This window comes from Hyperolius riggenbachi, chromosome 4, assembly GCF_040937935.1.
Source record: "Hyperolius riggenbachi isolate aHypRig1 chromosome 4, aHypRig1.pri, whole genome shotgun sequence".
Lineage (NCBI taxonomy): Eukaryota > Metazoa > Chordata > Amphibia > Anura > Hyperoliidae > Hyperolius > Hyperolius riggenbachi.
In genome coordinates this window covers 288,364,602-288,389,776 of record NC_090649.1, presented here as the reverse complement: position 1 = coordinate 288,389,776, position 25,175 = coordinate 288,364,602, and the positions used below count along the sequence as shown (strand labels likewise).

At 48.3% G+C, this 25,175-nt stretch overlaps 1 protein-coding gene across 8 annotated transcripts in view; it reads left to right on the top strand.

The window, feature by feature from the left end:
- The window catches only part of TBC1D32 (TBC1 domain family member 32), a 478,427-nt gene that overhangs the window by 358,765 nt on the left and 94,487 nt on the right, over positions 1-25,175 (top strand). The window contains exon 29 of one of the 8 annotated variants that reach the window (XM_068231383.1): positions 25,003-25,054. The exons of the other annotated variants lie outside the window; for them this stretch is intronic. Coding sequence (XP_068087484.1) covers positions 25,003-25,013 — 11 coding nt within the window. The 3' untranslated portion in view covers positions 25,014-25,054. Of the gene's footprint in view, positions 1-25,002; positions 25,055-25,175 lie in introns of those variants that run through there. 8 annotated transcript variants of the gene reach the window in all.

Below are 25,175 nucleotides of genomic sequence, written 5' to 3'. Positions count from 1 at the left end.
TGAGGCAGTGAGCCTTTGCCTCTGATTACAGTGTGAACAGATTAGTAAACGGGCTAAAAAATTAGTACATAGCAAGGAAATGAACAGCGCAACTTAAAAACAGATGAGTGCCTACCTGCAAAAGAGTGCAAGCCCCACTTGTGGGATAAAATACACACTGAGCATACACATGACCTGTCTACCACTGGAGGATGTTGGTTTCCTGTAACAGCTTGCATGCAACTTGTTAAGTACTCGTCCCTCCCACTGTGAAGAAGTCAATCCTCCATGGGAGGGGACCTAACACTAACTAAATCCTACCTATGCATATGCATAGCCTGGGCGCGCTACCAAGTAAAATTGAAAATTGCGCAAAAAGTGGGATCAGCGCATCACCAGGCCGTCTCCGAATGGCCTCCGATCAGAGATGCGCTGAGCCCCCCCAGAGACTGCAAACGCACCTTGAACCCAAACAGAGGCTCTGCATATACACCAAAAGCAAAGCTGTTAAGTGCGAGCGGCTGACCAAAAATGAATTAAATTAGTACATAGTCGGTGAATCAAGAAAAGGAAAAAGAAAGCTCCAGCACTCTCTTAACTGCAGTAGGAGATGGGACTTAGACCTGATGAACCATTGAATGTATGAGTGTAGTCTCTTTGAAGGGCGTGCACGGGCTGGGTGAGAAGCAGCAAATCGATGTGGAGAGGGAGGCAAAGTGTAGCCAGCACTGCGATTCAAATGATTGTTTATTGAGACAAAAAGATGCACTTACAATTGATTCAGGTTGATTCAGGTGTGATGCGATGCGGATGTGGTGGGCGCCAGGTCTAGATCCCCTTGCGGACGTCCGTTTCGCGCGTCTAGCGCTTGTTCACCGCAGTGGGGGAAAGGATGGGGGGGCCGTCTCGGCGCGAGTTTCATACTCGCGTCCCGGCGGCACTTCTGCCTACGTCGACCAGCCACGCCCCCAGTTTCCATGGCAACCTGCGACGCCCGCCCGCCTCGTATAGAGGACGGAGAGCGTCCCAGTAACTACGCAATGCGTGACGTATCAGCCAGGGGCGGCCAGCCAAGCCAATCAACGCCCAGCTGCCAGACAACATAGACGCAGAACATGCGTCTGGGGAGCCTACTGTATTAGAGGCATAGTCGTGTGGCAGCAAGGGCGATCACGGCGCGGTCAGGCGTCCCAGCGGCTGCACGTCACGGTTGTACATAAGGTTACACATGAAAACATATAAAAAGAGATAAAAGGAGATAAAATGAAGCCGGGGAGGAGGGCGGAGACAGGAGAGGGACAGAGCCAGGTACAGTGGTGTATAAGGACACTGTCAGAGCCAAGATGAACGTGGGGATATAAAGAAGGTGAAAACCGAAGGGGAAGCCTTTGTGAAGTATAGTCCCCAGGGAGAAAGAGAGGGGAGGAAACGCAATGCCGAGAAGCTAGAAATAGCTGCACATGCATGTGCAGCAAAAGTCAAATAGCCGCACAGGCATGTGCAGCTCAGGGTACCACAGAAGGATACACCGGCATCGTCACAAAAAGTGTGTAAAAAGGCACCAGTAAGAGGAGGCATGCTTCGAGGCAGAGGCAAAGGTCAAGAGGTGGAACAGGGAATATTATACAGTTGTCATTTCTCTAGAAAGCAGGCCAGTTCGTTCTTATCGTTAAATCCGAGGGGCCCGAGAGCGTTGGTGCGTATTATCCAACGAACTTCATGTTGTAATAGGGTGCGCTCTCGGTCTCCACCTCGGTTAGTAAAAGATATAGTTTCAAGGGCACAGAATCTCAGGCAATCAGGGTCTCTTCCGTGATGCTGGGCCATGTGCTCTATCAGTCTCGTGCACTTATCTTTGGACTTCAAAGAGCGGAGATGTTCTTTAATCCTAACCTGCATTTCTCTGGTCGTTTGTCCAATGTAAAATTTCTTGCATGGGCATATTAGGCAATAGACCACGAATTTGGATCTACAAGAAAGAACATCCCTGATCTTCACAGGGATGCTCCCCAAGGTTTGTGGCCCATGCCTAAGGATCTGATCGCAGATCCCGCATGAGCCACAACGGTAGTTGCCCGGTTGTTTGAGGGTATTCAACCAGTTAATGGACTGGGGTTTCGTGTATTCACTGCTGGTGAGCATATCACCCAAAGTAGGGGCCCTTCTGAAGGTGATCAAGGGGGGCATTGATACAACGTCAGCGAGGAGTGGATCGCCCTGTAAGAGATGCCAGTTCTTCTGGATGGTCTCTTTTATGTTCATTGCCATTGGTGAGTACTCGAATGCAAACACCTGTCTGGTGCAGTTATCGGGGTGATTTTTTGGGGTTCCACGCTGGCGTTTCCTTTTAATCAAGTCGCCTCTAGGTCTTAAGAGGGCCCTATCTTTAGCTTCCTCCAGCTGTGTGGGGTCATAGCCTCTGAATTGTAGCCGTGTTTTCAGGTCTTCCGCCTGTTCGATATACTTAGAGTCCTCGCTGTTGTTTCTGTGAAGGCGCAGGAATTGGCCATAAGGGATTGATTTAGTCACCCAAGGGGGGTGAAAGCTTCTTCTGTGTAGGATCGAATTGGTGGCTGTGCTTTTACGATAGCCCCTCGTCACCAACTGATCATTTTGGATTACCATTTCGAGATCCAAGAAGTTTATCCGACATGTATCTATCTCTGCTGTGAACTTCATATTGATCTGGTTTTCGTTAAGGTACCCCATGAAGGAAGAGAAATCTTGTTCGGTACCTGACCAGAACACCAGGACGTCGTCCACGTACCTCGACCACCTCCGCAGAAATCCTCGGAAGGGATTGGTGCTACCATGTATGCAGATCTCCTCCCAGCGAGCCAGGAAGAGATTCGCCTACGTGCAAGCCACCGCCGTTCCCATGGCGGTGCCCGACACCTGTTGGTACCACCTTTCTCTGAATAGAAAGGAATTGTGGGTGAGCACAAATTGCAGACATTCGCAAATGTACTCACAATGCTCCACCGTCCGGGTGCCGCGTTTGAGGTACGATTTGACGGCCGCAATGCCGTCTTCATGTGGTATCCGGCTGTACAGGCTGACCACATCAATGGTGGCCAACCTGTCCCCCGTGCACCAGGTCAATTCGTCGACACCCTCGAGAACATCAATTGTGTCAGCAAGGTGTGACGGTACCAGTGTCAACAATGGCCTCAGGAGGTGGTCGAGGTACTTTGATAGTCTCTCGGTAATCGATCCGATACCGGAGACTATCGGACATCCCGGTGGTCTGGTCCTGGACTTATGGATTTTAGGTAGCATGTACCATACAGGGGATCTAGGATGATCAGGTAGTAGTTTTTCCCCCGTTTTTCTTGATAGGAAGCCAGCTTCTACTCCCCTGCGAAGCAGGGATCGCAGTGCAGATCGATATTTGCACGTTGGATTACTATCCAGTGGTTGATATATTGTGGTATCCAGGAGTTGGCTCATGGCTTCTTCCTCATACTGGGTCCTGGTCATGAGGACAAGGTTTCCTCCCTTGTCTGCCTGCTTCAAGATTAAATCGTCCCTGTTTCTTAACCATTTTAAAGCTGATAATTCTCCTGAAGTGAGGTTGGCCGGTTCCTCCCTATACATCAGGGCTTTTGTGTCTCTAAGGACTATTCTTTGGAAGCTGTCGATACTGGAGCCAGGGGTAGTGGGGAAGGGTACAGTCGATCTACATGGTTTGAATGCTTCCAGAGTCTCTGGTGGGGGTGTAGGGGTACTTCGAGGGCTCTCGTTCTCTTCTAGTAGATCTAGCAGATTTTTGAGGGTATCATCCTCTGAGTTTTGGAGATCCTTTCTTGGGTCAGGTGCGAAGAAGCCCAATGGACCGATGGTCATGTTGGTGTTCTCCTGTAGTTTCTCTTTGCGTGCAAAGAAGTGTTTAATATTAAGCTGTCTGATTCCTTTAAAAAAATCGACCTCAAATTGCACAGGGTCGAATTTTTGAGGCAGAGGACTCAGGAATAGATAAAGCCTTAGAGTTGGAGATAATCAACATTGCAGGAATCGAGATTACAGACAACTGCAAGAGCCTGTTACAGAAAGGTCTCAATTACTCCCTAACCCAAAAATTCGACCCTGTGCAATTTGAGGTCGATTTTTATAAAGGAATCAGACAGCTTAATATTAAACACTTCTTTGCACGCAAAGAGAAACTACAGGAGAACACCAACATGACCATCGGTCCATTGGGCTTCTTCGCACCTGACCCAAGAAAGGATCTCCGAAACTCAGAGGATGATACCCTCAAAAATCTGCTAGATCTACTAGAAGAGAACGAGAGCCCTCGAAGTACCCCTACACCCCCACCAGAGACTCTGGAAGCATTCAAACCATGTAGATCGACTGTACCCTTCCCCACTACCCCTGGCTCCAGTATCGACAGCTTCCAAAGAATAGTCCTTAGAGACACAAAAGCCCTGATGTATAGGGAGGAACCGGCCAACCTCACTTCAGGAGAATTATCAGCTTTAAAATGGTTAAGAAACAGGGACAATTTAATCTTGAAGCAGGCAGACAAGGGAGGAAACCTTGTCCTCATGACCAGGACCCAGTATGAGGAAGAAGCCATGAGCCAACTCCTGGATACCACAATATATCAACCACTGGATAGTAATCCAACGTGCAAATATCGATCTGCACTGCGATCCCTGCTTCGCAGGGGAGTAGAAGCTGGCTTCCTATCCAGAAAAATGGGGGAAAAACTACTACCTGATCATCCTAGATTCCCTGTATGGTACATGCTACCTAAAATCCATAAGTCCAGGACCAGACCACCGGGACGTCCGATAGTCTCCGGTATCGGATCAATTACCGAGAGACTATCAAAGTACCTCGACCACCTCCTGAGGCCATTGTTGACACTGGTACCGTCACACCTTGCTGACACAATTGATGTTCTCGAGGGTGTCGACGAATTGACCTGGTGCACGGGGGACAGGCTGGCCACCATTGATGTGGTCAGCCTGTACAGCCGGATACCACATGAAGACGGCATTGCGGCCGTCGAATCGTACCTCAAACGCGGCACCCAGACGGTGGAGCATTGTGAGTACATTTGCGAATGTCTGCGATTTGTGCTCACCCACAATTCCTTTCTATTCAGAGAAAGGTGGTACCAACAGGTGTCGGGCACCGCCATGGGAACGGCGGTGGCTTGCACGTATGCGAATCTCTTCCTGGCTCACTGGGAGGAGATCTGCATACATGGTAGCACCAATCCCTTCCGAGGATTTCTGCGGAGGTGGTCGAGGTACGTGGACGACGTCCTGGTGTTCTGGTCAGGTACCGAACAAGATTTCTCTTCCTTCATGGGGTACCTTAACGAAAACCAGATCAATATGAAGTTCACAGCAGAGATAGATACATGTCGGATAAACTTCTTGGATCTCGAAATGGTAATCCAAAATGATCAGTTGGTGACGAGGGGCTATCGTAAAAGCACAGCCACCAATTCGATCCTACACAGAAGAAGCTTTCACCCCCCTTGGGTGACTAAATCAATCCCTTATGGCCAATTCCTGCGCCTTCACAGAAACAACAGCGAGGACTCTAAGTATATCGAACAGGCGGAAGACCTGAAAACACGGCTACAATTCAGAGGCTATGACCCCACACAGCTGGAGGAAGCTAAAGATAGGGCCCTCTTAAGACCTAGAGGCGACTTGATTAAAAGGAAACGCCAGCGTGGAACCCCAAAAAATCACCCCGATAACTACACCAGACAGGTGTTTGCATTCGAGTACTCACCAGTGGCAATGAACATAAAAGAGACCATCCAGAAGAACTGGCATCTCTTACAGGGCGATCCACTCCTCGCTGACGTTGTATCAATGCCCCCCTTGATCACCTTCAGAAGGGCCCCTACTTTGGGTGATATGCTCACCAGCAGTGAATACACGAAACCCCAGTCCATTAACTGGTTGAATACCCTCAAACAACCGGGCAACTACCGTTGTGGCTCATGCGGGATCTGCGATCAGATCCTTAGGCATGGGCCACAAACCTTGGGGAGCATCCCTGTGAAGATCAGGGATGTTCTTTCTTGTAGATCCAAATTCGTGGTCTATTGCCTAATATGCCCATGCAAGAAATTTTACATTGGACAAACGACCAGAGAAATGCAGGTTAGGATTAAAGAACATCTCCGCTCTTTGAAGTCCAAAGATAAGTGCACGAGACTGATAGAGCACATGGCCCAGCATCACGGAAGAGACCCTGATTGCCTGAGATTCTGTGCCCTTGAAACTATATCTTTTACTAACTGAGGTGGAGACCGAGAGCGCACCCTATTACAACATGAAGCTCGTTGGATAATACGCACCAACGCTCTCGGGCCCCTCGGATTTAACGATAGGAACGAACTGGCCTGCTTTCTAGAGAAATGACAACTGTATAATATTCCCTGTTCCACCTCTTGACCTTTGCCTCTGCCTCGAAGCATGCCTCCTCTTACTGGTGCCTTTTTACACACTTTTTGTGACGATGCCGGTGTATCCTTCTGTGGTACCCTGAGCTGCACATGCCTGTGCGGCTATTTGACTTTTGCTGCACATGCATGTGCAGCTATCTCTAGCTTCTCGGCATTGCGTTTCCTCCCCTCTCTTTCTCCCTGGGGACTATACTTCACAAAGGCTTCCCCTTCGGTTTCCACCTTCTTTATATCCCCACGTTCATCTTGGCTCTGACAGTGTCCTTATACACCACTGTACCTGGCTCTGTCCCTCTCCTGTCTCCGCCCTCCTCCCCGGCTTCATTTTATCTCCTTTTATCTCTTTTTATATGTTTTCATGTGTAACCTTATGTACAGCCGTGACGTGCAGCCGCTGGGACGCCTAACCGCGCCGTGATCGCCCTTGCTGCCACACGACTATGCCTCTAATACAGTAGGCTCCCCAGACGCATGTTCTGCGTCTATGTTGTCTGGCAGCTGGGCGTTGATTGGCTTGGCTGGCCGCCCCTGGCTGATACGTCACGCATTGCGTAGTTACTGGGACGCTCTCCGTCCTCTATACGAGGCGGGCGGGCGTCGCAGGTTGCCATGGAAACTGGGGGCGTGGCTGGTCGACGTAGGCAGAAGTGCCGCTCGCGCCGAGACGGCCCGCCCCATCCTTTCCCCCACTGAGGTGAACAAGCGCTAGACGCGCGAAACGGACGTCCGCAGGGGGATCTAGACCTGGCGCCCACCACATCCGCATCGCATCACACCTGAATCAACCTGAATCAATTGTAAGTGCATCTTTTTGTCTCAATAAACAATCATTTGAATCGCAGTGCTGGCTACACTTTGCCTCCCTCTCCACATCGATTTGCTGCTTCTCACCCAGCCCGTGCACGCCCTTCAAAGAGACTACACTCATACATTCAATGGTTCATCAGGTCTAAGTCCCATCTCCTACTGCAGTTAAGAGAGTGCTGGAGCTTTCTTTTTCCTTTTCTTGATTCACCGACTATGTACTAATTTAATTCATTTTTGGTCAGCCGCTCCCACTTAACAGCTTTGCTTTTGGTGTATATGCAGAGCCTCTGTTTGGGTTCAAGGTGCGTTTGCAGTCTCTGGGGGGGCTCAGTGCATCTCTGATCGGAGGCCATTCGGAGGCGGCCTGGTGATGCGCTGATCCCACTTTTTGCGCAATTTTCAATTTTACTTGGTAGCGCGCCCAGGCTATGCATATGCATAGGTAGGATGTAGTTAGTGTTAGGTCCCCTCCCATGGAGGATTGACTTCTTCGCAGTGGGAGGGACGAGTACTTAACAAGTTGCATGCAAGCTGTTACAGGAAACCAACATCCTCCAGTGGTAGACAGGTCATGTGTATGCTCAGTGTGTATTTTATCCCACAAGTGGGGCTTGCACTCTTTTGCAGGTAGGCACTCATCTGTTTTTAAGTAGCGCTGTTCATTTCCTTGCTATGTACTAATTTAATTCATTTTTGGTCAGCCGCTCCCACTTAACAGCTTTGCTTTTGGTGTATATGCAGAGCCTCTGTTTGGGTTCAAGGGGCGTTTGCAGTCTCTGGAGGGGCTAAAAAATGTTATAAGCTTGTCTGAAAAGGTGTGTTTTAAGAGTGCATTTGAAAATGTCCAGGTTTGGAGCATGACACAGGCTGTGGAAAAGAGTTCCAAATGAGGGGTGATGCTCGTGTAAAGTCCTGGATGCGAGCATGAGAGGAGTTGATCAGCTTAGAGGCTAGGGGAATTTCTTGGGAGAAGTGAAGGTTGTGGGAGGGACAATATCTAGAGATTAGTGAGGAGATGTATGGAGGGGACAACTCAAGAAATGCTTTGTATGTTAGAGTCAGGAGTTTGAACTAGATCCTCTGGGTAATGGGTAGCCAGTGGAGGGAACGGCACAGTGGGGCTGCATCAGAGGAGCATGTGGAAAAGTGAATGAGGCGGGCAGCTGAATTTAGAAGGGATTTGAGAGGTGCTAGCCTGTTTTTTTGGTAGACCACAGAGCAGGGTGTTGCAGTAGTCTAGGCGGGAGATGACTTAGGCTCAACACACACCATACAATCTTGATTGTTTAATCTTACCACTTTCATGTAGTATAAGAGCTTATCCATTTAATCATTCAAGGTATTTTCAATCTGTTGGCCCTTATACTACATAGATTTGGTAAATCTGTACAACCAAGATTGTATGGTGTGTGTTGAGCTTAAGGCGTGTACAAGCATTTTGGTGGCCTCTTGTGTGAGGAAGGCATGAATACGGAATATATTTTTGAGCTGGAAATAGCAGGCGGTGGTTAATAAGGCAATGTGAGGTTTAAAGGAGAGCTCTGAGTCAAGTATAACCCCCAAGCAGCGGGCCTTAGAGGTCGAGGTTAGTGGATCATGTTGAGTTTGAGGGAGCGGGAGAACATGAATGCAGAAACCGCACATAGACAGTCTGGAACTCTGGATAGTAGTGAGGAAAGGTCAGGGGCTGAGAGATAGATTTGGGTCATCCGCATAGAGGTGATACTGGAAACCAAAAGAGTTTATTAGTTGTCCCAGGCCACGAGTGTAGATTGAGAAAAGAAGTGGGCGAAGAACCGAGCCTTGAGGTACACCAACAGAGAGTGGGCGTGGGGAGGAATTAGTGTTAGAGAAGGAGACAGTGTAAGAGTGTCCAGAGAGATTAGAGTAGATCCAGGAATGTGCTTGGGCCTTGATTCCTAAAGATGACAGAGTCTGGAGAAGCAGAGCATGATCAACCGTGTCAAAGGCAGAGGAAAGGTCGAGGAGTATTAGAATGGAGAACTGGCCTTTGGATCTAGCTACCAGTAGGTCATTAGCAACTTTAGTGAGGACAATTTTAGTGGAATGGTGTGTGCGGAATCCAGATTGAAAGGGGTCAAGTAAGGAATTGGTAGAGAGAAAAGCAGACAATTCTGAATGGATGTGACGTTCCAGCAGTTTAGAAGCAAAGGGGAGAAGCGAGACAGGACGGTAATTAGATAGAGAAGTTGGATCAAGATAGGGTTTCTTGATAAGTGGTGTGATGATGGCTTGTTTGCATAAGGAAGGGAAAGTGCCAGCGGAGATAGAAAGGTTGCATAGAGTTGTTAGAGCGGGATTAAAGGAGGAGGAAAGCTGGGGGATTCGATGAGAGGGAATGGGGTCCAGGCAACAGGTAGTGAGATGTGCTTTGGAGATTAGCAAGGAAAGAAGCTGTGCAGTGAGTGTGGTGAAAGATGTTAGAGTGGGAGAGTGGTTTTGGGAGTGGGGGATAGGCAATTAGTAGTGAGTGAGGGTGCAGGCGGACAGAAGGAATTTACAGGTGATGGTTGAGCTGGTAAAAAGGGTTGCATGTTGAAGCCATTACGTATTGCATCAATCTTGCTTGTGAAGTATGATGCAAAGTTGTCGGCTGACAGATATGTGGTAGGGGGAGGAGGTGGAGAACGAAGTAGGGAGTTAAAGGTGTTGAACAATTGTTTTGGGTTATGGGACTGTAAGGAAATGAGCTAGGAGAAATAAGACTGCTTGGCAGAGGTGAGGGTGTCCCTGAACTCCTGCATAGTTTGTTTATAATAATGAAAGTCCTCTACAGCAGTGCTCTTTCTCCAGCTGCTTTCTGCCACCCTGGAGTGCCTTTTCAGCTGTTTGATTGGTTCAGTGAGCCAGGGTTGCCGGTTGGTTCGGCAGGGGGCGGGCGGTGGTGAGTGAGGCAGCTAAATTCATGGCAGAGGAGTCTACACTAACTAAGTAACTAGATGTTGCCTCAGGGTCAGTGTATGAAGACAGAGTCCTTAGTCAGGGAATTCAGATCCAAGTTGCGGTAGTTCCTGCGCAGGTCCGTATGGTGTAGTGTTGGAGGAGGTGACGGTAGAGAAGAATTGATTGTAAAGGTGAGAAGGTTGTGGTCTGAGAGGGGAAACAGAGTGTTGTGAAAGTTTGAAATAGAACAGAGACTGGTAAAGACAAGGTCAAGAGTGTGGCCGTCTTTGTGGGTGGAAGTGGAGGACCATTGGGAGAGGTCGAACGAGGAGGTGAGAGAGAGCAGTTTTGTGGCAGTAGGGCAATTAGTGTCGATGGGTATATTGAAATCTCCGAGTTAAGAAAGAATATTATTAAAAAAGACAGAAGATGAAAAGTCTTGGAAGCAGATTATGATGCTGTATTTAAATAAAATTATGTCATTAACCTCCTTGCCAGTCTAATTAACGCCGGCAAGGAGGCAGCACAGAACTTTTTTTTTATTTTTTTAAATCATGTAGCGAGCCCAGGGCTCGCTACATGATAGCCGCTGAGCGGCGGCATCCCCCCACCCACTCCGATCGCCTTCGACGATCAGAGTAAGCCGGAAATCCCGTTCAGAACAGGATTTCTTGCAGGGCTTCCCCCGTCGCCATGGCGACGGGGCGGGATGACGTCACCGACGTCATGGACGTCGGGACGTCACAGGGAATCCCTATCCGCCCCTCAGCGCTGCCTGGCACTGATTGGCCAGGCTGCGCAGGGGTCTGGGGCGGGGGGGGCGGGTAGCGGCAAATCGGCAGGTAGCGGCGGCGATCGCGTACTACACGCAACTAGCAAAGTGCTAGCTGCGTGTAGGAAAAAAATTATGCAAATCGGCACAGCGGGGCCTGAGAAATCCTCCTGCGCAGGTTACCCCGAGCTCAGCTCGGGATAACCGGCAAAGAGGTTAAAATATTTTTCTGCAGTGTGTTTATGTTCTGAGTTTGAACTCTTTGTGGTTAACCTTTTGCGGACCACGGACGGTGAATCAACGTCCAGCAGGTGGTGCTACCGTTCTGACTGGACGTTGATTCAACGTCCGCGCTAACAAACCGTCCCGACGCGATCGTGCGCACCGGAGAGGGGAGATTAAGCTGTCATATGACAGTTGGCATCTCCCCCATCGTGTATGGCTGCTGATCACGTGATCACTACGTTTGCCGTCGGATTGTAGTGATCACTTTGACAGCTGCGGCGGTAGGGGGGAAAAGAAGAGGATCCACTCACCTCCGTGCCTATCCAGCGAAGATCGGCGCCCCCCTCTGCTCTGGCCGGCATCTCTGCTCCGTCTGACGTCAGCACCGGGTCCCGGCTTGACGTCATCAAGCCGCGACTCGGACCTGAGTGTCATTTGGAGCGGAGATGCCGGCTGGAGAAGAGGTGGCTACTGCGGCTCATCGCTGGAGCCTGAAAGGTGAGTGATGGCTGCCAACTACAGGGGGGACACCTGCCTCCATGGGGGACACCATGCCCAGCCAGCCACAGACGGGATCCGGCCGCCCGACCCCCCAAACCCCCCCCCCCCCCCTCCTACATGCAAATTGCCCTGGTCCTTAAGGGGGGGTTGGGCGGCCGGTCCTGAAGTGGTTAAATAGGGAAGCATGAACCATTTCTTCAAATATTGAAGCCAATCCCAGCTGCTACTGTGCAGAACACTGTGCTTTACTGCATATCATGGCTACATAGCGGGATGCATGCAATCTTATCTCGCCTAGTAATGGTGTTTGCCAACTTTTACTAAGCCAAAGGATTCTAATTTGCAATCCTTTGGATTAGTAGATCAACCACAGGATCATGGGCGTAACAATAGGGGATGCAGCCCCTGCCCAGGGCCGTTTTGGGGGGCTGGAGGGGTTGCAGCTTGAGGGGAAAGCTATGCTGCAGTTCGGCGGGGAGGAGGGACGGTCCCCCCCTCCCTCACCTCTGGGTTTTCCCTCTGCGCTCCCCTCCAGCTTCAATAGCTATATATGTGCAGCGGAGCGGCGGGCAGCGGCAGACAAACATACCTTCCGTGCATTCCAGCGCGGACACTTCTCGCTCTAGTGACTGACGGGACTTCCTGTATAAACAGGAAGTCGCGTCAGTCACTAGAGCGAGAAGCGTCCGGACGCACAGAAGGTATGTATTTGCCGCTGCCCGCTGCTCCGCTGCACATATATAGCTATTGAAGCTGGGGGGGGGAAGCCCGAGGTGAGAGAGGGGGGGGACCATCCCCCTCCCCGCCGAACTGAAGCATAGCTTTCCCCTCATCCTGCAACCCCTCCAGCCCCCCAAAACGGCCCTGAGCGGGCCCCCGGGGGGGGTGGGGTACGCTCAGAATTTCTGCAGGGGGGTCCGGTGGCTCTTAGTTACGCCCCTGCACAGGATCTACTAAGAATATGCATTAGATCAGTTTCACTGGAGCAGTTTTTGTAAACTAGTAATACATTATTAAATACATTTAATGAGTATATATAATAAGCTTGATAATAGTCCTAACATGTTACAATAGAAGGCCTTTCTTTGTCTATGCTCTACAATAGAAAGTGATTATTTTAACCTGGCAGATTCTCAAACCCGACTGTATGCTACATTAGAATAACAAAGTAATCCATCTGCCGTTTGCTCTGATGGGAATACATAATAAAACTTGCAAATTTGGGGGAAATTAGATTACTGTAGTGTTCTCTCTCCATAAAGCATGCAACGTGTCACAAATATGAAATGCTATATATTTCAGTAATGAGTGTTGAAGCATGCTGTGGAGCAGCAAACATGTGCAGGCTTTGTTTGCTTTACCTTATCAATGATGGAATTCCTACTTTTTCAAGGTTTTTTTTTTAATTTGTATCTGAGCACTTTTAAAGAAACAAGAACATATAAAGTATACAGATGAAAAAGTGTCTGACTCACAGGCACCTTGTTTGCCAGGGATCGATGTACAGCCACAGTAGTGCTTTATAAGGATTCCTGACACATATACCGATTATTTCCACTGAAAAAAAAAATAAGTAAGGTTCCCCCCTCCCAAGCCTCTTTAACCCCCTTGTGACCCATGTAGGCTGATATAGCCAGAATACATAGCTCGGACTACGTGGGGCTGCACACCCTGAGCTATACCAGCCCACATGGTCCATGTTATGGGGCATTCTATGAGAGAGAGCAAAGCCTTTCCCTTTCCCCTACAGCCCTTGTCCATACCTGCTCCCCAGCTGGGCTCTCCCCAGATCCAATGTGCAGGAGGAGGGTCTAGGGTCTAGGCCATGGGTGTTTATGGTGGCATCTGGGGGTCACATTTAGCATGGGGACCTCCAAAAGCTCCACCTCTTACCCATTTCCACAAAGATTTAAAAAAGAAAAATCATAACTACGAAAAAGTATTTTAATAGTTTTATCAAACCACAAATACTTACCTTTAATTAATGTTCCCATGCCAATTTGCTCAGAAATGATTCCACACCAATATCCTTGCGACCTTGATTGAAGATCGCCAATGAACTCACGCACAAGTCAATCCCTGTCCCCAGAACTTGCCATATCAACTCCCTCCCCCCCAGAAATCCTGAATTTGCCCCTTTACTGAAGCCAAATGATTAGCAAATAAGAAGGTAGCAGTGGCTATGTACATTTATCACCAGTGCATTACCTCCACAACCCTACTCCAACCTCACTACCGAACCTTACAGTAACTTTCACCCATTAACTCACAACTTATTTTATTAGCAGCATCGCCTTCAATGCTACACTCTCCTGTTGGTAGCCATGAATTTATCATACCATCTAAACCAAAACTCTTCCCGGCCTAGTACCTAACAATGACTGATACCGTGTATCTATGCATCCCAGCCTCCATCCTTTAAAATAAACCTCCAACTTGCCTCCTCATCTATACATTAACCTGACTCCAATGAATAAACCTTTGAACAGATATGGATGTCAAGTTTAAGATACCCTGAGTTTCTCTTTTCTTGGGTCTGAAAAATTATCTTCAGTAAAATAGATTTGTTGTGCTCACACATATTCTGATGTAGATGAAGTTCCTACAGTACGTGTAGGAGTTTCTGTTAGAAGGTTTATCAGATAAGCACTTTGCAGTTTCATTGAATCATTTATGAGTATAGTGAGTGAAAGTGAGAGACTAGCATCATTCTCAAGTATACCGTAATTAAATTAGCTTTTAGTTTACATTTTAAGCTTTGAATGGTCTTTGATTTTTTTCCCCCCTGCAAGCAACATTTTAGCATTGCATATTGCAATAATCCTAGAAACATTAATTGACCGCTTTAAAGAAAAGTTTTCAATCAGAATATAGACATTTTATCTACTGTAAATAGTTTTTTGAATTTTGGAGATTTGTTGTGTTATTTGTTATCAGAACAGGGTCATGAAGAGGCAAGGAAGGCATATATCTTTGGGTGCAGGAGCATAGCAGCAAGGGTTAATAACTCATAATAAAAGCTCACAGGGCTTAGGGCGAGCCTCCGCTACTGGGCAGGTGGCAAATAGTGAACAGCCTGTATAGATACAGGCCAGCTGCTGAATAAGAGAGAAACTCAAATAGGTAGTCTAGGACAAAGGCAGAGGAGGAGGAGGCTGCGGGGTGTGCCAGTAACCATCAAGTACTGCAATGGTCAATTACCCCACCATGATGTGGCAAGTAAGCATTGCTATTAATTAAGTACTGCCCCATGAGCAAAAGAGGCTGTCTGGACAATAGCTTAGAAAGTGTCCTTGGATATGTATTTTCAATGGTAAAAAAGTGGATGATCCAGGATCTTCAGATGTTAAGCCTCTGAAGCCCAGAAGAGGGTAGTGAGTTACCTCACTGTGCATGTCTATATTAGTGCTGTCCAACACCATGGGCAGGGGGCGTGGCTAGCACCAGATTTTTCATCTGGAGGGGGCAGAGCATCAATGTTTTGGCTTCGGGGGCAGAGCTAAGAGTGAACAAGACGTGGACCTGCCATAGGAGGGGAACTGAAACAAAAAAATACTCTGGGCAAGCGAGTGAGGCCTGCGGGCCACCAGTTGGAGAGCACCGGTCTATATAAATGCAAAATTATACATTAAAGTTTCTATTGTCATCCCAACAAAATTGTGCTTGTGTTTAGTTTCTTCTGAGTGCACACTAGTTTTGTGTTTTGCCAGTGAAATTCCTCTTGAATTGTAAGTTTTGAAATATGACAGCTAAATTTTTATCATCGGGCTTGATTCATGAAGCTGCTCTGCTATAGCAGCGCAAGCTCCATGACCAGCAGCGAGACCTAAATCCAGGGATGCACGCTATGCTCGCTGTCGCAGCATAGCGTGTCTTCCTTAGTTAGGCGCCTTGCTTACATAGCAAAGCCCGGCCCTTTAAATGCTGCCTGCTGCTATGAAGTATTGCGACAGTGATACTTCACTAGTGCGGCTGCTACTATGTTAGTTAACATAATTACTATAGTAACTATGTTAAATTACATATAACGGTGGTGCTGGTGAAGTATCGCGGTCACGATACTTCACAGCATCGGGTGGTATTTAAAGGAGCGCGCATTGCTGTGTAAGCAACGCGTGTAACTAAGGAAGGCACGCTATGCTGCGACAGTGAGGTGGATTTAGGTTGCGCTGCTGGTCATGGAGCTCGCGCTGCTGGTCATGAAGCTGCTATAGCAGTGCAGCTTCATGAATCAAGCCCCTCGGATACAAGTGCTGGAATGTCCCAATCCAAATATTCCTGTACAGAATAGTTACAGGGATATGCGGTACATTACCAGAGCATTTAATTTCTGTCATATGTCACAGCTCTTATTTTCTCCATGGTGTCCTATCTTGATATTCTATCTGTTTCTTTTACAAGCCACACATTGCCGGTAAATGACAGCTCGGAAACGAGTTCCTCCTGCCGGCCAGGAAAAGCAGGCATTTAGTTGTTTAGAAGATTGATATGACAGAGCTTTTGTCTTGAATACTGTTGTATATCAAAATCTGCAAAATGTGTCGTAGGCTATATCCGCATATTTCTAAAGTTTTCTTTAAAAAATAGGATCACATTGCATAATGGTGCCAGAAAACGGCTAGACTGATTAAAATGAATCAGTTTTCTTCATGTTTCTGTACTAATGTAACCAGTGGCGTCCCTACAATAGAGCGCAGGGGGGCGGGGCGCACCGGGTGTCAGACACCCAGGGGGGTGTCGCCACGACCCCCCACAGCAGCACAATCGGAGGGGGAAGCAGGGCTAGAAGGAGAGGCTGTGGAGGCAGCGGTGGGGAGGGGGGAAATATCCCCCCCCTCCCTCACCTGGGACCCCTCCTTCTGCCTCTCTCTCCCCCTCCAGGAAAGCGGCGATAAGTGCGGGGCGGCCGGAGGCAGGGCCGCGCCTGGGCGAGTGCTGTGGTGTGGGTGCATTGCACCCAGGCGCCGGGCTGTGCTTGCCCCCAGTCTGGTCTTCACCGGTGCCCTCTGCCTCCCCCTCGGTCGCCGCTCTCTCCCCCTGGCCGCCTGCAGCATCAGACCTCATCAGCGGGCGACCAGATAGACGGGCGCCGGCGCTAGGACCTAGCGGACACCGCTCATGCGGAAGTGACATCACTTCCGCATAGCGGTGCGCCCGCCGCCCGCTCTAAGGTCGGGTCGTCCACTGATAGAGAGGTCTGCTGCTGCTGGAAGGTGAGGGGTCCCTGTCACTCACCCTCTACCTAGCCTGGGGGCACCTGTCACTCACTGGGGTCCCTGTCACTCACTACCTACCTAGCCTGGGGGCACCTGTCACTCACTGGGGGTCCCTGTCACTCACTACCTACCTAGCCTGGGGGCACCTGTCACTCACTGGGGGCACCTGTCACTCACTACCTACCTAGCCTGGGGGCACCTGTCACTCACTGGGGGTCCCTGTCACCCACTACCTACCTAGCCTGGGGGCACCTGTCACTCACTGGGGGCACCTGTCACTCACTACCTACCTAGCCTGGGGGCACCTGTCACTCACTGGGGGTCCCTGTCACTCACTACCTACCTAGCCTGGGGGCACCTGTCACTCACTGGGGGCACCTGTCACTCACTACCTACCTAGCCTGGGGGCACCTGTCACCCACTACCTACCTAGCCTGGGGGCACCTGTCACTCACTGGGGGCACCTGTCTCTCACTACCTACCTAGCCTGGGGGCACCTGTCACTCACTGGGGGTCCCTGTCACTCACTACCTACCTAGCCTGGGGGCACCTGTCACTCACTGGGGGTCCCTGTCACTCACTACCTACCTAGCCTGGGGGCACCTGTCACTTACTGGGGGTCCCTGTCACCCACTACCTACCTAGCCTGGGGGCACCTGTCACTCACTGGGGGTCCCTGTCACTCACTACCTACCTAGCATGGGGGCACCTGTCACTCACTGGGGGTCCCTGTCACTCACTACTTACCTAGCCTGGGGGCACCTGTCACTCACTGGGGGTCCCTGTCACTCACTACCTACCTAGCCTGGGGGTCCCTGTCACTCACTACCTACCTAGCCTGGGGGCACCTGTCACTTACTGGGGGTCCCTGTCACCCACTACCTACCTAGCCTGGGGGCACCTGTCACTCACTGGGGGTCCCTGTCACTCACTACCTACCTAGCCTGGGGGCACCTGTCACTTACTGGGGGTCCCTGTCACTCACTACCTACCTAGCCTGGGGGCACCTGTCACTCACTACCTACCTAGCCTGGGGGCACCTGTCACTCACTGGGGGTCCCTGTCACTCACTACCTACCTAGCCTGGGGGCACCTGTAACTCACTGGGGGCACCTGTCACTCACTACCTACCTAGCCTGGGGGCACCTGTCACTCACTGGGAGTCCCTGCCACTCACTACCTACCTAGCCTGGGGGCACCTGTCACTCACTGGGGGCACCTGTCACTCACTACCTACCTAGCCTGGGGGCACCTGTCACTCACTGCCTAGCTAGCCTGGGGGCACCTGTCACTCACTGGGGGTCCCTGTCACTCTCTACCTAGCTAGCCTGGGGGCACCTGTCACTCACTGGGGGGTCCCTGTCACTCACTACCTACCTAGCCTGGGGGCACCTGTCACTCACTGGGGGTCCCTGTCACTCACTACCTAGCTAGCCTGGGGGCACCTGTCACTCACTGGGGGTCCCTGTCACTCACTACCTAGCTAGCCTGGGGGCACCTGTCACTCACTGGGGGGTCCCTGTCACTCACTACCTAGCTAGCCTGGGGGCACCTGTCACTCACTGGGGGGTCCCTGTCACTCACTACCTACCTAGCCTGGGGGCACCTGTCACTCACTACCTAAAGGGCTCCCTGTCACTCACTACCTAAAGGGCTCCCTGTCACTCACTACCTAAAGGGGGTCCCTGTCACTCACTACCTAAAGGGGGTCCAGGCTGGCTACATATACTGGGGACACTGGCTGTTTGTCATTATGTGCATTTACTGGTGAAAAGCTGTCTCTTATTATGTGCATTTGCTGGTGAAAAGCTGTCTCTTATTATGTGCATTTACTGGTGAAAAACGGTTTCTTATTATGTGCATTTACTGGTGAAAAGCGGTTTCTTATTATGTGCATTTACTGGTGAAAAGTGGTCTCTTATTATGTGCATTTACTGGTGAAAAGCGGTTTCTTATTATGTGCATTTACTGGTGAAAAGCGGTCTCTTATTATGTGCATTTACTGGTGAAAAGCGGTCTCCTATTATGTGCATTTACTGGTGAAAAGCGGTCTCTTATTATGTGCATTTACTGGTGAAAAGCGGCTTCTTATTATGCGCATTTACTGGTGAAAGGCTGTCTGTCATTACGTGCATTTACTGGTGAAACGCTGTCTCTTATGTGCATTTAGTGGGGAAATTTTGTCAGTAAAAATAATCTTTTGTCCGTAAATTTTTAGGTATTTGTCAGTAAAAAATAACGTGAAAGGTTGGCAACACTGGCAGGCTGTGTGGCGCAACGGGAAAGATACAGGCAGCCCACCTCACACTTGGGCTTGGCGGGGGGAGGAGCCGACGATAGCGAGCGAGAGTAGGGTGGCCGCAGGCAGCCATAAATACGCAGTGTGTGACTGTGTCGCACTCGCAGAGCCTCTCAGCCTGAATCAGTCCAGAGACTCGCAGGCAGCCAAAGCCAGCCAGGAGCAAGCCCATGGAAGAGGGGTAGGAATGGAGTATCGCATGCATGCGTAAAGAGGTGGAAGGTGTGGGTGTGATGAGGCAGGACATGGGTGTGGTTATGTGGTTGGGCGCGGTTAATTTAACCACTCCCATAGGCGCCAGAGAAAATCTTGCACCCAGGTGCCAGGCACCCCAGGCTCTCACCCCTGGGCGTATGGACAATTACTTACTTGATTTCCGCGTTCCAAGCGTGGAGCGCAGCGTCATGATGACGTTACAGGTCTCCGTCTTCAATGCCGCCCACTGTGCTTCCTGATTAGCGGAAGCACAGTGGGCGGCATTGGAGGCGGAGACCTGTAACGTCATGACACTTGGATCTCCCCACCACTACCTCCACAGCCCCTCCATCTAGCCCTGCTTCCCCCTCCTGGGGCACCTACACAGGGGGCAACTATACTAGCTTACTGGGGGCAACTATACTAGCCATACTGGGGGCAACTATACCAGCTATACTGGGGGCAACTATACTAGCCATACTGGGGGCAACTATACTAGCCATACTGGGGGCAACTATACTAGCCATACTGGGGGCAACTATACTAGCCATACTGGGGGCAACTATACTAGCTTACTGGGGGCAACTATACTAGCCATACTGGGGGCAACTAAACTATACCAGCTATACTGGGGGCAACTAAACTATACTAGCTATACTGGGGGCAACCAAACTATACTAGCTATACTGGCTGGGGCAACTATACTAGCTATACTGGGAGCAGCTATCCTGGCTGGGGGGCAACTATACTAGCTATACTGGCTGGGGGCAACTATACTAGCTGTACTGGCTGGGGGCAACTATACTAGCTGTACTGGCTGGGGGCAACTATACTAGCTGTACTGGCTGGGGGCAACTATACTAGCTATACTGTCTGGGGGCAACTACACTAGCTATACTGGCTGGGGCGACCATACTAGCTATACTGGGACAACTATACTAACTTCATTGGGGGCAACTAGCTACACTGGGGGCAACTGTACTAGCTATACTGGGGGCAGCTATACTGGGGGCAACTATATTACCTACACTAAGGGCAACTATACTAGGTATTTTGGGGGCAACTATACTAGCTATACTGGGGCCGCTATTCTGGAGGGGGAAGAGAGAGGCAGAAGGAGGGGTCCCAGGTGAGGGAGGGGGGGATATGTCCCCCCTCCCCACCGCTGCCTCTACAGCTCCTCCATCTAGCCCTGCTTCCCCCTCCTGGGGGTACAGCCTCCATATCACTCCTATCCCGGGTTCACTTTAAATTAGTTAGCTCCGCCCTCATCTGGTCATGGCCATGCCCATTTTCCACCACAGCGCGCCGCAATTTATAGCCACGCCCATTTTTTTTTTGGGGGGGGGTGTCTTTTAATACCCAGCACCGGGTGTCAAATGCCCTAGGTACGCCCCTGAATGTAACTGTTATGGCCTAATAAATATCATTGTAAAGTCAGGAGCACTGAAGAGGAGTAGCAGGAGCCCTTTGTTACTTGTACCTGAGCTATTAGGACTATTTTCACTTTTCAGTTTTTTGTTGTTTTTTTTATATTGTGGGAATTCAGGCTTGTAGTTGAAATATATATATATATATATATATATATATATATATATATATATATTTATTTAAATGTGTTTATAGCATATTCTTTATAACTTGTCTTTGAAGATTCCCACTGTGTACTATAATGCCATTTCCATTATATTATTTTAATTATTGTTCCCTTGAGATGTTCTGTTTCTCACATGATTGATACTGCAAAATCATGTCAAATGACTGTACTTGTTCATAATATGTTGGTTGGCTTGAATGGTGGATTTCGGGGAGGGGAACACTTGCCTTGCAGTGCTGGGTCCCTGGTTCAAATCCCAGCCAAGGCACTATCTGCAGTTTGTATATTCTCCCCCTGTCTGGCCTGGTGCACACCAGAGGAGTTTTTCTGAGCGTTTTGAGTTTTTAAATCTGCTGCTAATGTTATCCTATGTGTCTGTGCACACTGGAGCAATGAGGTTTTGTAAAAAAAAACTCCATAGCATTACATTGGGAAGAGCTTTTGAAACCTCTAGCGCCCAAACGCTAGAGGTTTCAAAAGCTCTTCCCAATGTAATGCTATGGGTTTTTTTTTTTTACAAAACCTCATTGCTCCAGTGTGCACAGACACATAGGATAACATTAGCAGGAGGTTTCAAAGACTCAAAACGCTCAGAAAAACTCCTCTGGTGTGCACCAGGCCATAGTGTCGGTTCCTTCTGGGCTCTTTGGTTTCCTCCCTCATCCCAAAAATATAAAGGTAAATTAACTGGCTTTCCCTTAAATAGCCACTAGACAAGGATGGAAATATGACTGTGGTAGGAATTACATTGTAAGTCCCTCTGAGGAACAGTAAGGCCCGGTTCACACTTGCGGTTCTCTGCCAAACGGACCGGATGACCTGACCGGATCCGGACCGGATCCGGATCGGAACCGTACGGTTCTGATCCGGATCCGATCCGGATCCGGTCAGGTTGCATCAGGTGTTCATCAGGATGCGATCCGGATCCGTTTGGCAAAAGTTAGTACAAACCAAATAAAATGTTGGGGTCTGGGAGGTCAGCAGAAGGGGGACCTGTGGAATCAGGCCCTCCGCTGTTTAGCACTCACCTCCACCTCCACCTCCGACATGCTGCCAACATCTCCAGCTCGTTTAAAGTCACTGCTGATCCACTCCAAAATGCTTGCCCATGTGTCCCCATCCAAAATCGCCGCAACAATCCGCATAGGAAGTGGGGTAGAACATCCGGATTTTTAGCCAGTGTGTTGTGCGCTCTCCGGTTCTCATTGCTTTGTATTGGCCGGATGGTGCAGTCCGGCTCCGCCCCGGATACGGCTGCCGGAGGAGCCGGACCAAAAAATAGCGCATGTTGGGTCTTATGCCGGAGTCCGGATCCGGTCCGGATCCGGTCCGGACGAAACGGACGCATGTGAACGCACGCATAGGCTTTCATTGCTATGCCGTGCGTCTGTTCCGTCCGTCCCGCATGCGGTCCGGCTCCGGCACGGCGATTCCGGACGGCGCCCGCTAATGTGAACCGGGCCTTAGCAACATGCCTAAATGCTCTGTAATGCACTGTGGAAAATATCAGCGCTATACAAATACCAAATAATAATGATTACAAGTTTGCTCATGAAACTGGACACTATTTCGGCAGATGTATTCCCCAGTGTCTGTAGGCTAGTGGGGAGATGGTAGGCAAGCATTAAGTGTTTGCTATCCTAACCTCTTCATACTAATTTTAAAGTGTGCCCGAGGCGACATGTGACATGGTGAGATAAACATGTGTATGTATAGTGCAAAACATATTAATAGCCAAGCTGTTTTTCTATTTTTATTTTGCTTCCTGGAAGAGTTAATTTTCAGGCATGCAAGTGACAGCTTCTGTCTTGTCGATATCTTGTCTGAAATATGGTAAACCTCACTGATTAACAAAATCCAACCATAAAAGTTTTCCTGGCAAAATACAACTTCTGAGGGCAGGGGGGAGATAGAAAAATGTCAATTGTTCATAACTCTGGGATTTAATAGAATCTACTTTGTAAAATGTTTAAATATAAAATAAAACCAAGGGATATCTTAAACAAAAAAATTGCAGTAGGAGCATAAATACAATCGTTATATTCCATCAGTTTATTTTCACCGGGGTTCATGCAACTTGCAACTTCCTGCAAAGAAAGAAAAATAAACATGCAATCATGATCACTAGTAACAGACTTTTAAATTAATCACATGTTTATGTGTTATTTCCCCTTCCCATTTGTACATACATAACTAAAACTGTGTTTGAAATCTGACCAGTTCTGTTGCCACATCGGTAGAATTACCACAACTGATTCCCAAACATCTGCTGGTGGGCTATAAATTGCAGGTATTAGCACACACCAGTGTTGGAATACGATGTTGCAAATTATTTGTGAGAGGTTATGGCTCGAGGATAATAGAGTGATGGCATCTGCGTATAGCTGAGGCACCAGAACTCTGAACTTTTAAATCTATAAAAGTGTCCATGGTGGAAACAGAAGCTAAAAATTGTGTTGGGGTCTGAAAGGGGTACACTTTGTCAAGGAGAGTGGCGAAGTTAAACTTACGGAAAGAGGCAGGTTACAGAGGAATGTTACTGTATATAAATTCTTGAATAAAATAACTTACTTTTTATAATATTAATTTAGAAATGATTTAGTTAATGTTTGCCCATTGTAAAATCTTACCTTAACACAAGTTACATTGTTAAATTTAGAGACGCCAGCCTCTTTACCAGTGGCAGAGTGTATCACCGTGGAATTATTATTTTTTTTAATTTTTTGCTTTCTGTGAGCTGAGCAAGAACATCACATGATCTCCAATACTGCTCTTGGGAAGGAGGGTGCATGACATCATAGCCTAGGCTAAACATCACATGCCAATTTACGGCAAAATATAGCTATAAGAAACATTTCTGATTTACATTCTGCTTGTGTTATTAACCACTTCAGGACCATAGGCTTACACCCCCCCCAGTTACCAGCCTATTGTTTGCAATTCAGGGCTCTGCAGCTTTAAGAGCTCGCTGCAGAGCCATACAACTTAGCACACATATGAATCCCCTCCTTTTCTGCCCACCAACAGAGCTTTCTGTTGGTAGGTTCTGATCGCTGCTGGGATGTTTATTTTTTTTATTTGTGTTCTTTTATTTTTAATAAATGTGTATATTTTTTTTTCAAGCAGGGATGCACACACATCGGCAAGCGCGATCCCCACCTAAACACGCCCCCCACAGTTCACGCCAATTGGCGTTGCGTGATCCTGTGGCTGCCACCTTGCGACTGCCAAATTTCATTAGGCGGTCGTAAGGAGGTTAAACATCCTCTTATTGTTAGGGCACATTGGGGAGTCATTTGTTGAATATCAGGTTTTACTTTTAAATCCCAATCTCATCCTACCCAGAAGACCCTAACACCAATGCAGATACATATCATTTTTTATATTTCAACAAGACATTTTACATGCAGGGCAGTATTTCTTGGATTGGATTTTACTGCAAAGCAAGCGGGAAGGCTATATTAGTTTGAGAGCAAGAATTGGATAATATAGCTTTGTGGGAGTCTGTTAATAAACAAATACATCAAATGATTCCTTAATTTTATATAACTCCTTGGTCATGGATTTTAATCTGTCAGTTATTCATTTCCTTCTTCATTTTATCCGTTTCTGTCTTTTGAAGGCTATAGAAAATTGTGACCACAATTGACCCATGCTTAAATGTGTCTCCTATTTATAAAATATCTAAAATTGTTTGTGACACATAAAGTAATGTCTTGCTTTTGATGGAAATGTGAGGGGACAGAGAATAAATTATTTGTGTGCAAACATTTAAGGGAACATTGGGGAAATGTCAGCCATCTAGAATAAAGAATGAGAGAGGAATGCAAAGGTGATGTCTGCAAAAGACCATTTCTTTTCCACTGACAAAGGATCTTTACATATCACATTACTCTTAATAAGAAAATGAGCTGATTTAATTTAAAACAATGATCAATTTAAATAAAAAGCGAGCCATTCAGCTGGTAAAAGTAAATTTGCTTACACTGCTGAGCTGGTACTTAAAATAATTGACAGCAAATATTATGCTAAAATACATTGTTTTGCTGACTTTCTTTCTTTAATTAGTAGGACATTAGAGATATTTGAAAATCATCTTTGTATAAGCTTGGAGTAGAGGAACAGCAGGAGGGAAAGTTCAATAATGCTTTATTACATTCAGAGCTTACTGTAATGGAAGTGAACAGCCGAAACATTAAAGCGGACCCGAATTCAGGATTTCCTCTCTGCTCTTAAAGATA